We start from the raw sequence: 13,801 nt of genomic DNA on the forward strand, positions 1-13,801 counted from the left end.
GCTTCCAACACCTAAGCAGAGAAAATTTAATTATAGCGTTGGTAATGCGATACATATAGTTGAAGGAGTTTTATGTGTTCCCTTGGATAATATGTAGTACCTATTCGAATAGAAACGCACAATACGAAATTAATTAAAAACTCCTATTAACTGTGTTCAACGAGCTCTTAGCCACCATGACATAATATTTGAGATATGATTCATATAGGATTCTACATTCGCTTCCAATACGAAGATATCGAAAAACATGAAAAATCCTTACCGGAGTTGCTTAACACTTCAATCTTACCCATTTTTCCATGTCTTATAGTTATTAATCTTCCCACATTGCGTTCGGATAGTTGATTTTTTAGCACAGATACAAAAATTTATATATAAAAAACACACATGTATGTAGTTCATATAAAATCTTTATATTTTAATATCACATTTGTCAATTCTAATTTGATTTAAGTAGAAAACTAAAGTGTTATACTCACATTAGAAAGTAATCTTTAAAAATCCAACTCTTACAAGTTCAAGTATATTGTAACTTTAATAAATAATAATACTATTTCCAGGTACTTACCTGATCAAACACATCGTTCATTTGCAGCAGTATTGACTAGCTTAAAAACGAGATTTGAAAAAAATAATCCTCTTAATACTATTGCGAGAACTTTGATCTATTGACTTAAACAAACACCCTGCAGAGGTGTTGTAAACTGAATGCATCACGTTATGACACACCAACAATTTTAATATTAGATTCTGCAAAATTTCATTTTTTTAATTAAGTCACTGCTGCAGCAAATGAGTGGCATACATTTTAAATAGGAACAACAATAACTTTAATAACATGCACTCGATTTTTTCTCTTTTGGTTGAAAATATGCATAACAAGTACACGTATGTTTAATAGATAACGGAATGTGTACCAAAGACATGAAGTACTATTGTTAAATCAAAGAGTTTTTTGAAAAGTTGTTTTCTCTCCTGTGATTACGAGGAAATCATATGCACACGCCGTATTAAAGGCATCAGTACACCTACTCAATAACAACATATATGTTTATCCACACGAGCACACGCAGAGTGCAAGTAAATAAACAATTTCGGTGATTAGCTGTTGCCAGAAAACGAATACTACTATGCTTGCTTCCATGGAATGTCCCTCGGTTAATTTCCAACATGTACTGAATCTTGAAATCGGCAAGAAATTCATCACTAATTGACGAACTATTGAAATTTATTACCCAATAAAAAAAAGAGTTTTTTTGGTGTAAAAATTTTCGGCCATAACCTTTGGTAGGCTCGACTAGTAGTATTCGAAAAAAGAACTAAATTGCAGTTGACTGCAATTAAAAGGTCACAAAATTGGCTTTGCCATAATTTACCCGACTCTGAATTGCAAGAGTCACACGTGGTTGGCACACATACACACACTTGCAATAAAATTTTAAATTCTAAAAATATACATTGGAGGTAGGTATATCTAAAAACATTCACTTAACCGTCCATTGTTTTATTGATAAGAGCACAAAGACCACAACTATTGTGCATTGAAAATTTCCCTATTAAGCTACTTATTTCAACGCGTCTGTCTTCAATATCCATCTGTTTCAGTTTGAACCAGAGGATTCTAGTCATTTTAGAACTCTAATTCGGCCCAAAAATTGCCTGTCAACTATACAAAACTGATAGCGAGTATTATATGATTTTCACTATACACAAAATGTCTTTTCAATTCAACCAGGTCTTTGTTTTAGCTACATGCTCTATAATCATCGTCCCTACATCTTTGTACCTGTTTTCTCCAACTGGAAATAAATAACAGCCTCCAAATACCACAATCATCCCCAACAATCACGTGATCCTATTAGCTTCTCTTACGGTACTATTACTAGTGAGAGGTAACTCAGCAAGACGCGCCTGTGCAGCGCTCGCGCACTGATACGAGGGCGGCGCATCGTGTCTTTGGACATTCTCCATAAAATTATCTAATCAAAAACAAAATTCGTATATCGCTCAGAAAATATCACTATCAGAAACTAACCCAAAGCGTGTACAGGTACCACATAAATATCGAACTCCCTTTTTTCGCCGCTGCGCCCCCTGCTACTGGTACCCCACAAGTCCTCGTAAGCGGGGGGTGCAAAGAGGTCGTACGAGGGTGGGGGTGTTTCCGACATTATTTGAGGCACTGTTTGATTATCGTTGTTCCTCTGGCAGCGCCTGCGCGCGTTTCGTCTGCAGCACCACTCGCTGCACGAGACTATAAGGAAGAAGAGGATGAGACCTCCGAAAGAGGCCACGTACCATATTATGGACCAGGTGTCTAGGGAGGGGGCATCTGGAAGAAGGTAGAAGAGATTTAAAACGGAACGTAGTAGATCAGTAAATGCTAAATGACTGATCAGAAATCTACAAAAATATACATATTTTAAATCAGAAAAATATGGTAATTGCGAATGTTCAGCAAATGTTCAGATTCCTCTTAAAAAAGCACTACAGTAATGTTTTTACGCAAAACCAATATTTTAATAAATAAGAAAGTTATTGCCGATTTTCACAATGGCCAAAAATCGAAAAACCTCCTGTATTTTAGTGGGCTGAGATGATATCGAGAAACGGTTTTTAGCATTAAACATTTCTCAAAAATCGAACTCGTGACACCTAAATCAGTTTTCTTCTATCTAGTCAGGAAATAGGTTTTTCCTGTCAAAACACTCCAAATTGAAACACCCTGTACAGCGCGTTCCGTTAAAAACTTATTTCGATTCGAACGTATTTTCGATTAATTTTTCTTCAATATCTGACTTTCTGTTAGAAAAATTTAGTTGAAAAGATTGTTCGAGGCATGATACAAATTTCGCAATATTTTATAATTAATAGCAATACATACCCAGGTGCGCAGTGTTAATTTAATTGACAATTATTAACAAAATATCTGTTAATTGGCTCACAATAAGATACCTCGACGACGTCACATACATAATTTTAAGCCAAAAATAACTTATTAAGCGATTTTATGACTTCTACCACAATTTTTGCACCTTTGTTAGCCTGAAAAGTATGAGTATTTATAATTATCGTAAATCTATTTTTAGTGAATTTCTGAGTACTTTACGAGATACGTCACTATCACCAGTGATTTGTTATTATTCGCGTATAATAGGCGTTAAATTGAAATAGTTTACTCAGGTTGCTGTGGGATTAGCGTGGAGATAGCATTGGATTGGCATCATGAAGTCACGAAGGTGTAGTAGATAAAACGCGATGCTTTTATAGCAATTACATGACGAAAAGATTTATTAAAGTTCGTATTTTTAATACACCGAAACCGAAACTTGGTAAATTTGGAGTATCCGGAAAGTACTTGCTTTGATGGAGAACCAAAAATCCATGCTTTTAATCAAATTGACACTGGAGGTGGTGCCGGCATTTATCACTAAATGAGATAGGCAACAACTATAATATGTATTGTAGTTGCTAGTAAGTTTATACTTTATACTGTGTCGGACACAGATTTGCTACATATTTATTGATAACTACACTTTTTTTCCATAAAAATCGTGAACACGAACTTGTGTTTGTTCTTCCAATTAAAAGAAAAATTGGGAAGGTTAAGATAACTTCTTAGGCTGGATAGCCTCGGCGACATCTGAAGTACCTCCATCAATAATTTTTCGCAATTTCAAATAAGCTTCTTCCTCGTGATAATATATTTTGAAATTTCAAACAATAGAACAATGGTGTTGTATAATTAGAACACTCGACAGCATGACAAGCTAAAAATGACCAATTTTTATAAAACATCTAACGGACTATATACTAATGTCCTGACAACTGTATGTAGAAGATAATTTCCATGGCAAGCAAGCAATGATGTATCCTGATTTCATTGTTTATGTGGAAATTATCTTCTTGCACGGTCGAGGTTCGTAGCTGTGATATTTCGACACTAAGGCCTACAGAACTCACTTTCAGGTTCCAAGGCTGTCGGGGCTCCTGAATCCAGCCTCACCTTTTCTGGATAGTCCTCCAAGGAAATCGCTTGCAGTATAACGTCGGTGTTGTTGAAATCTGCGGAGACACAACGCCTTAATTTCGCTAAAATGCGTTTAAAATTTTAAAGGTTCTTGAAACGCATTAATCTGTTTTTGTTTAATTCGCGACAAACGAATTATTTTTTAATGGAAGCGGCAGCTGAACAATTACAATCATTAAATAATTGTTTGCACGCTTTAATTGTCCAATATAATGTCGAAAGGTTAATGCGTTTGGTGAACTTAGGCACGACCTTATTCCCTAATTTCGTCCTCTTTAATTTGTGTTATTGCATATTCCCCAAACATGAAGTTCCATGATTAATGGATCGATTATGCATAAACTATGATGATCCATTATGCAATTTGTTTGGAAAAGTATTGTTGATGGTCACCCTAGTCACACATTGACGGACCCATCTTATTACTTTTTAATGTTAATAAACCTGCAGTTAATAGACGAACATTAAGTGTTTAAACAACTGATGATTTTTAGTGGCGGTAATAATATTTTAATTTTCAAATAAGGTAAAGTGCCTAACCTTGTTAACAGACGTAAATTATACAATAATTGCAAGGTAAGGCTCCAATTACGCCTGCTCCCAGTTTAGTTACAAGGTGGTAAGCTACGTGACTGCTATGGGTCTGAAATATGAACTATAGGACGACCCTTGAAGAAATTTAGCCATGACTTGAAAATGAACTTCTAGGCAAAAATTACAGTGAAATTGTCCTAGTTACATGCACAATAATGATTTTTCGGAAATTTCATTGTGCATTTAGACTTCTTGTTCTGAGGGGCCGAAATCGCCAAATTACGAAGAGTCATCGACACACCCAATTCCCAAACTTTTTTACAATGATTATCAACGTTTATACACACACTTGGCTGCAGTATTATAATACGTACATTATTTATAGCATGTGAATTTATAACTAATTAATTTCACTTACGAAACGGAAAACAAAATTTCCGAGGTTGAAGTCAAAACAACTCTGGCGTTTCTCTCATAATTGTTGAAACTAAACGATGAATTTGTACGTTTTACGTTCTTTAGTTTATGAATCGTAAAATTGAAATAATATACCGAAAATCGTGGCCATTAATGGTAAGGTAACTCCAATATATCCTTACCCAAGGGAAAAGACCGAATTAATGTGTAAAATAAATTACCAGTGCATTTTTATGCATCACTCGGTGTACTACCATGTGATTATACAACACATGTGTACCACGTGACACACAACATTAAATCATAAACTCGGGAATTAGCCTCAATGAAGATTTATCAATACACTGTATCACTTTCCCGTGGCTCATCAAAGAACTAAATACAATTTTCTCTATAAGTGCTATAACTCTACAATGCTATGGTTTCAAATTTAAAAAAATATACAGTATGTCTCCAGATGGGGTTGCCAAGAAGAGAAACTTTCTTATTTTTCATTTTACGGAAAAAATGTATTCGTCATGAAGGTTTTTGCTTGTTACAAAACGATTGAATTAGTTCTCGCAGTTTCAATTTCCCATTTCGTTACAGAGAAATCTTGGAAAATACGTCCATTTAGTTGGAAAGAGTAGCTCCAATTAAGATAGTCTAAAATGTCCTTTGATCTAAATTGAGAACCTAACTGAATGGGCATTTAACTACATAAGTTATAACCCTCTAAAGCCAATCAGTTGTACAAAATACCTTTACCCCCACTCCCTAGACCAAAAAAAACCCTCGCGCATTCGCCACATTTTTTCCGTTTTTTTTCCTTCTAATTCTAACCTAAAAACGATTTTAAAAATTTTTAAATGGAATAACTTTTTTCAGAATGGGCTGTAAGTTCAGTTTTTTCTTCTAATGATGGGTATTTTTATGGCAAATCTAAGTGTATGTAAAATATGTCACTATTTAGGCTGCGCCATATTAAAAAATGAGAAAAAATCAATTTTTAGGAGTTTTTTTCAATGCAAAATTAAGCATTTCGGCTTTTTTTTGGACATTTAATGCATTTTTTATAATACAATAGTATCTATTTATTGCATTTTTCAATAAGGCGCAGCCTAAAAAGTGATACATTTACTTAGATGCCCATTCAGTTAGGTTTTCAATTTAGATCAAAGGGCATTTTAAATATCTTAACGGGAGGTATTCTTTGTCGAAGTCTCAAAAATTAATTATCATTTTCATGGCGACCGTAATCAAGACTTTTCATTATTAAGTTTTTATTATAATAATTCAACAAAAAAGAGCAAACCACATATAAAAATTTAACACACGCAAAAAATATGGTCCAATTATGTCAAGGTAAGAAATTGCACACCATAAGTTTACTTTAGCCGAATAGTACCCATTACGAGTGATTCGTAAATAGAGACAATGATGACTCCAGCACCTTCTATGTAGAGATGAAAAAGTACCATTGTTGGAGGATGTGGCTTCATCAGAAAATGTTTTTGACAAAGTTTCAATGAATGTATTAATTATCCATGACCTAAGTGTCCGTCCATAAGCAGAAATTAAAACGCCTTGATCTTCTGTTTCTAAACCGTAATTAAAAATTGAAAGAGGAAGAATTTTCCGATGTTTTAAAATATTCATTTTACTTAATTAAATCCTAATTGAAGCGATTTTCGCTGCACAGAAAATTTTGGATTATTTTGAACCGAATTAATTGCAATAAGAGTGGAAGCATCATCTTCATCTTGAGCTATCTTAGTTTTCTTTACATCTAATACAGAACCAATAATTAAGAATTTCTTGATCAATTTTTGTGCATCACATTTTGAGATGTAAATATTCGGAAGCTTTTCATTAAGTTCCTCGATAACTCCACGAATTACTTGATCACATTTGCCACAGCATTGTGAGAGGTAAATTTGTTATTATATCGTCAAAATTGTTTAATTTAATCGTAAGTCTTGTTTACGGTTGCCACGAAAACGAGAATTCATATTTGGGACTTAAAAAAAATTTCAACTAAATGAACCTATTTTTCGATATTTCTCTGCAACAAAAGGGAAAATTGAAATGGTGAGAACTGATTCTGCCGTTTTGGAATGAGCTTAAACTTTCATGAAGAATACATTTTTTTCGTAAAATAAATAATAGCAAACTTTCTCCTTTTGGTAACCCCATCCAGAGACATACTGTATATTTCTAAGTATACTGGTAGCAAACACGAAACAGGTATCAAAATTGAAAATATTTGCTCATCAAATCCCTTTTAAAGCCTTAAGAAAAACTAATCCTAATAGCACTCGTTGCATTAGTAATTTTATCTTGAATACAGAAAAGTGCGATAATTGTGTATTTACGTGGAGAAGAATGAGAATAACGTACGAAAACACTTGATAACTGAATACTTTTATGTGTTATTAGCCAATTAAAAAAAAACAGCTGTTAATTTAAGTGATAAAACATAGATTCCTGCATTAATTATAAAAAAAGAACATTATTTAATTAACAGCAACTTTACTTCTTAATTTTTTTCTGTGTTAAAAAGAAAATTTTAATTTTTGCTCTACTACCTACCAAATTTTTAATCGAGATTAAATTAAATTATTATTGTTATTATTAATATCAAAAACCAACAACGACTTACCAAAAACCGAACTTTACAAGGAACATCAATTTTAGGATAAATTTATTTAAAGTGGTTTACATTTGAGTCAAGGGGTTTAAAAATAAACGAACTTGTGTGGATGGACGTTGTGTAGCTTTAAATTGTAACGAAAATCCCGTTATCAGGATGTAACGTAGGAGCTTAGTAATGAAAGTAAATCTGATCTTAAGAATTTTTCGTTCCCAGAAAGGGGGCAGTCAATGTTAGTTATGAATGATCTTGAATTGTCATTGAGCTTTGGATAAATAGATACTTTGAAATAAATAATTCATTAGTAAGGTAATTTTCCAAGACTTAAATGTACCTATAAAATTCCCGAAAATGATATGCTTTCTGACCCATGAAATCAAATGACCATATCAAAATTTGAGTTAAATTATCCAACAAAAAATATCAGTAGAATTTAATGTATGTAGGTGAATGAACCTATTTAGTAGAACTGTCTTTAATCCGATGAGAGGACAAAATTACTGTTTTTTAATAGAACGTCTCTAATGTTCAATTAGAATTCAACAGCTGAACCCATATTACAATAAAGCTCCCAATAAATCTCTTCCAAATTTTCATTTCCACATTTTTTAAAAAACACCCTAAAAATCGATTTATCAGAATCTCCAAGTACATTTTTGATAATAATTTTGCAACAATCTTAATTTAAAAAACGGAAACACTTCACAAGGTTATTCCCCTGCTGCAAAACTAAAATTGGGACCGTGCCAAAGTGTTTTTGATTAACGGTTTGATTAAGAATCTTCAATTTTTTAAAACGTGGCATAACATAGGATCTGATAAAATAAGTAAATAACAAAGGTGAAAATGCGTATTATTACTCAAAATTAGGGAAAATTTACGACAACACAAAAAGGCGATTTAGATGGCAATTTATAGACAGGTTACCAACGATTATGAAATTCGCTATATTTCCCACCCATCATCCAACTTGTCTAAAATCCGGTATTCGTCAAGATAAGCGCTAGTCATGGTATACGAAAATTACTTTTTGCATCAAAGAATTCATTTTTTGCTACTTAAAGCAATAAAGGAAAATGAGTTTTTTACTAGCAAGCCGAGAATAATAGACGTATTATTTTTGACAAATTTGGAATGTAAACACTCTTGAACTCACCTGTTGATATTTGCTGAATATTATGGGCATGAATTTCCATAAACTGCATCCACATCACCATCACCAAACATACTGTTCTCAACTGCGTCCTCATGGTCACCAAGTAGATTTTTCAAATTTATAAACAAAATCCAAAAATAGTACCGGCAAAAGTCGCGTGTGCTCGATAAATCGGGCTCAAGAAGCTTGACCTATTACTGCACTTGTATATTATAGCAGGAGTTCTATTTCTAATATCAAGGAAAAAAGTAATTAAGCTTCGAGTCAGCTGTTCGAAGTCAGCAGAGCTACAGCCACGCGTGTTCCTGCGAATGATTGGCGAATGATTATTTTGCTAAGTAGGTGCGCTTATTTGTGTATTACCTGCTCTGTGATGACATGTTATCTTACCGGTTTGCTTATTGTTCTATTTAGCAGGTTCTGCGACGCCTACCGATTTTAACACCATCAAGGTTCAGTGGCGAGAAAGGGATGCCTATCGAGTAGGGCGGAAGGAAAATATCTCGGAGAGGTCATCGAATTCGCACATGTACAGGATGAATATGATGAGTTCGTGAAAAAACATGAGTCATTTAAAATTTTCTGTTTATGATGGAGATGTGACGCGCAGGATTTACTTTAGAATTTCGATTTCCGGGTTTAATACCTACATTAGGTTAGTTTAAGTTCTTTGAAAATGATTAATAGTTATATAAAAAAGGTGCAGGACTTACTTAGAAAATCTTGGATAATTTAATGTGAAAATATTTTTTGAAATCCTTTTTTTACTTTTGTCCACTGTAATGAAACGTTAACTTGTTAATTTTTTGGCAACAGTCACCAATGATTTCATCTATGAAAATCGGATGAATGTTTTTCTCTAATTTCAAACCCTTTCTCAAACATTAGTGACAATTATCACTTATATTCATAAAGCTGACGTTATGTGCATGAAATTACAAACTCTTAACTTCTAGGACTCATTCTATCCAAACAGAAGAAAGGAGCAAAGTATTAAATATAGATTTCACAGGTATTCAAATTTATCAAAAGATCCTACCTTATTTCATGTTTATGCGTTTTTCTTATTTCTCTAGAATTGCAAGTACTTAGAAGACTATTACTTTTAGGAGCCAATTGCTGACAACTTATCTGGATTAATTCCATTTCCATGGACACCAAGTTTTAATTGAGAAACAATTTTCACAGAAATCAAACAAAGAACTGGTTAATGCTTCCGGTTTATTTGAAGGTTTGCATGTAAATTATCATTTTGGTCAAACCTCTTGGCTGTGGATTTTTCGGCAAAATTTTTTGGATTAGAGTCAAATTATTAGTTCTTTCGTCTTTTGGGGATGATTAACATCTTGGAGAAAATATTTGGAATCCTATAAATTCCTAGAAAGAAAATGTATTATAAATACAATATATGTTGTTTTTGGTAAATGATAAGAATCTCGACTGAATGGTGACAGAAAATTAACCAGGGTCAGTATGAAAGCACATTAAATTTAATTCAGAATAACCGGATGGAAACCGTTAATCCACACATGCTGTCTTTACTCATTGTTATCAGCAGTTAAAAACAACAATAACCAACGTGGGTATCACAATTTATAAATTTCCCAATGGGTTCATAAGGCCTGGCTTTATAAAGGAGTTTTATATTTTATATATGATGTATGCGCAGAAGTCGCAACGAGTGCAGCAAGCCATGTGAGTAGGAAATAATTATTTTGTAAAAGTTATACATAATATTTTTTCCATAACTACAATAATTTATGAAGATAATAAAAGGGACTTTCTGTTTAAAGCTCCAAATTTGATACAGGTTATAGATGTTACTAAATACAGCTGTCCTTATTGTTGCCTGCACAACCCGTAAAAAATGAAAGTATACGGAAATCCAGCGTTTTTCGATATCATTTTTCAGTCAGTGACAATGCAATATCCTTACAGTCAAAGAAAAACAAACTCATATGATTGGATTTAAGTTTTTTTCGCTCTTTAACCCTGCGCTCATTTTGATCCGAATGTTAACCTTACAAGAACGGAGGCTCAGGGTTATTCTTTACACGGGGTTATAAAAGTATTTCAACACTCTTAAGTTACCACACGCGTGTTTATTAAATTAAACCTCAATAAATGATGCCAATCTTGACTGCATGGTGACTGAAAATTACTCAGGAAGTCTAAAATCACATTGAACTCATAATGGCCTGATAATGACTCATAATGATAATCACCTGAGAAATAGGAAGAATGTCATTATTAAATTTATTTCATATTTTTCCTTTATATTTCTTAAGAAAACGCATACCTTTTCGTCTTAATAAAATTCTGTACAAAAGGCTAATAATTGACCATAACATCTTGAATATATTTACTTGGAAACCAATAGAGATCGATAAGAAAGTGCAAAGGAATAATTATTCTTTGTGATTGGCAGATTAGTAGTAAATACGAATATGTCTCTAAAAGCATGATGTAGGAGACTGCTGTAATTAAATTAATTTTGATCATAGTAACTAAACTAAGAAATTGCAAAGTGTGACAAAAATAGAGATGTGCCCTTCTAAACATAGAAAAATAATTACTCAATATTTTTAATACGAGGCCAGATGCAAATTTTACAATTTTTGATAATAATACTGAAATAGATTTACGAAGGATTCGGAATGAACTATAGTATTTTATTATGGTATAACACTCAAGGTTGTCTTTCCTTATTCCATTCTGCAGGAAAACAACCCGCCGAGATTAGAAAAATCTGTTTGTGTGAACAAATAACGTATGTAATTTTTAAATTTAGCCTTTAATAACAAAATAAATAGACATAATATACATCGAAATGGCAAATAAAACAACTTTCGCGTGAAATACGATGATTGTTCACCATAGTTGCTCAAACAAGAATGAATGGTAAACAACACACCCACCTAAAGGCAAACCCTTATTGGCTGCTTTCTTGCTGTGAAAACGTACCTTGACCACATCATTTATCATGTGACCGAAAGTTCCTGTACTTTTTATTAAGATGAATTTACGTTATTATAGAGAAACCGGTCAAACAAGTACCAGGTATCAATATATGCTAAAAGGATATTGTTAATGAATACATAGGTACTATTTAGTAACGTTCACTGATTCGTAGTAATGTGATTACGATTTTGAAAACTGGTAGAAACAGGTCATAGGTACACGTGTGACGAGTCACCTCTGCACCACGTACTTTGTACCACTAATACAGTGGGAATCATGAAGTCATCACTTTTATGGTTCCAATTAGGAATTGGAAAACCTAATGGGCACCCCTAGGGAAGTTGCTTAAGCTTACAATATCCTATATTATACTCAATATTATAGCCAAGTATATGTACCTAAATTTAATATCAATGTTTCTTTTGATGTGCCGAGTAGACAGGATATTATTTATACATGTTACATTGGAGAAAAGTTCTTTATTTTTAACCATAACAGTAAGACTTCAGTGTCACCAAAATTTCTACAAAACTACGATTTATAGGAATAACAAAATCCATGCAGATAACCTTGGACCTTGTTATCACATCTGACGTTCTTACACTAGCAAATTAGATATTATTTAAAAATTTATGTTAACGATGGTCTGTATGGATGATAATGATACGAGCAAATGCAAAACTCAACGGAATAATCTGCTGGCAAAAATGAAGCACCATCACTATAGGAAGCAGCGGTACCATATTTTCGATGCTGTTGTGACTGGAGCATTTGAACGTATGCCCCAATTTGGGTTCAATAGTGCTACAGGGAGTGGTGGTCAAAATGACCTCACCAACCATAAGTAGCCATTACGTTCACGCATTTTGTTATTTCTTAATTAATGCATTGATTCGTTATAGGTTATTTTCAACTCTTTCCAATAGTTATTACGCTTAGGAAGTCACGTAGTTTTAGATGATTGAGATATAAGCAGTCATATCAAGAGCTAGCAAAAATTTCACACTAATAATCTCAGTTGTTGGGTTATATGAATAGTAGAGGAAAAAGCACATATCAGTTCCTGCTATTGTTAATAACATTGGCCTACATTCTCGCACGATTTTTAAGGTAGATTGTTATTAAAATTATTGTTTGATATGTGCAACAAGGTTCCTGCTAAAAAATCAATTTAAACGGTCACTTGACCGTTTACTTTTCCGACCGTGAACTTTTCAATTTCTTTCATGCTTACTTTCTTCTTTTTCGTAGTTATCTTTCTTTAGTGCTTCGTTCAGATGAATGATCTTAACCCAAAGAAGTTTGATATCTCATCAAATATTGTTGCTGTAAAAGATCGTTCAATGTCCATCACAGATGTCTTATTGCGGTTAAAAAACGGTCACAGATTAACGTTGTTAATACCTTGATTTTAAATATAGTGATGACGTTGCTATTATTGGTTAACATGGCACTAATAGCCAAGGTCTATGGAGTTAAATGATCACACTTGTTTTCCGTTAAAAACAAATAATTGAAATGCATAGGCGCTTTTAAAAAATGCAAAGAAGAAATGCATTATTAAAGAGAAATTGGAAGAAACTTGTGGTTTCATTTATTCAATGTTTCTTACTTTTTTTAAATCTGAAATCGCTACATCTTCATTCTTCACCATCATTCCTGCTTCATTTGCATTTTTTTATTATATTTTTCGGCAGATTTTCCACCTGAAATAAAAAAATATATCAAAAATGCATGAATAAGTTAAACTACAATAATTTTCAGGAGCGATTACAACTGATTTTTAATAAAAGATTTTTGCTAAGTTACACCACGATTTAGAAGTCTGTTTAGTACGACACTGATTTTCCAAAGCTGGAATGGAATGGAACCTTTCGGGGATAGCTAAAATAATTTATTAAAGTGACATTTTTTAGTGAAAATGGTCCATGGGACTGCAAATAAATGAAGAAATGCACTCTTTTTTTCTTTTCTTATTTTTTTTACGTTACAATTTTATTTTATTTATTGTGACTGATGTTCAGTGTGATTTCTTACAAAATCGCACTGCACATATTGTTGCAAATGCACT

At 33.0% G+C, this 13,801-nt stretch overlaps 1 protein-coding gene across 4 annotated transcripts; it reads right to left on the reverse strand.

Moving 5' to 3' along the window:
• Window positions 1–861: 861 nt before the first annotated feature.
• Window positions 862–9,319, reverse strand: LOC136413370 (uncharacterized). 4 transcript variants are annotated; one of them, XM_066396888.1, is made up of 5 exons: window positions 9,133–9,319; window positions 8,770–8,999; window positions 3,964–4,065; window positions 2,036–2,332; window positions 862–1,979 (listed from the first exon to the last, which is right to left on the reverse strand). In XM_066396888.1, the coding sequence occupies exons 2-5, from the start codon at window positions 8,861–8,863 to the stop codon at window positions 1,846–1,848; spliced, it is 627 nt and encodes a 208-aa protein (XP_066252985.1). In that variant the 5' UTR covers window positions 8,864–8,999; window positions 9,133–9,319; the 3' UTR covers window positions 862–1,845. The 4 variants fall into 4 exon arrangements, with proteins under 4 accessions (XP_066252985.1, XP_066252986.1, XP_066252984.1 ...); XM_066396889.1 differs by lacking the exon at window positions 9,133–9,319 and having other exon boundaries at window positions 2,036–2,254; window positions 8,770–9,119; XM_066396887.1 differs by lacking the exon at window positions 9,133–9,319 and having other exon boundaries at window positions 8,770–9,116.
• Window positions 9,320–13,801: the final 4,482 nt, after the last annotated feature.

This window comes from Euwallacea similis, chromosome 14 (assembly GCF_039881205.1).
Source record: "Euwallacea similis isolate ESF13 chromosome 14, ESF131.1, whole genome shotgun sequence".
In the NCBI taxonomy this organism is placed as follows: Eukaryota; Metazoa; Arthropoda; class Insecta; order Coleoptera; family Curculionidae; genus Euwallacea; species Euwallacea similis.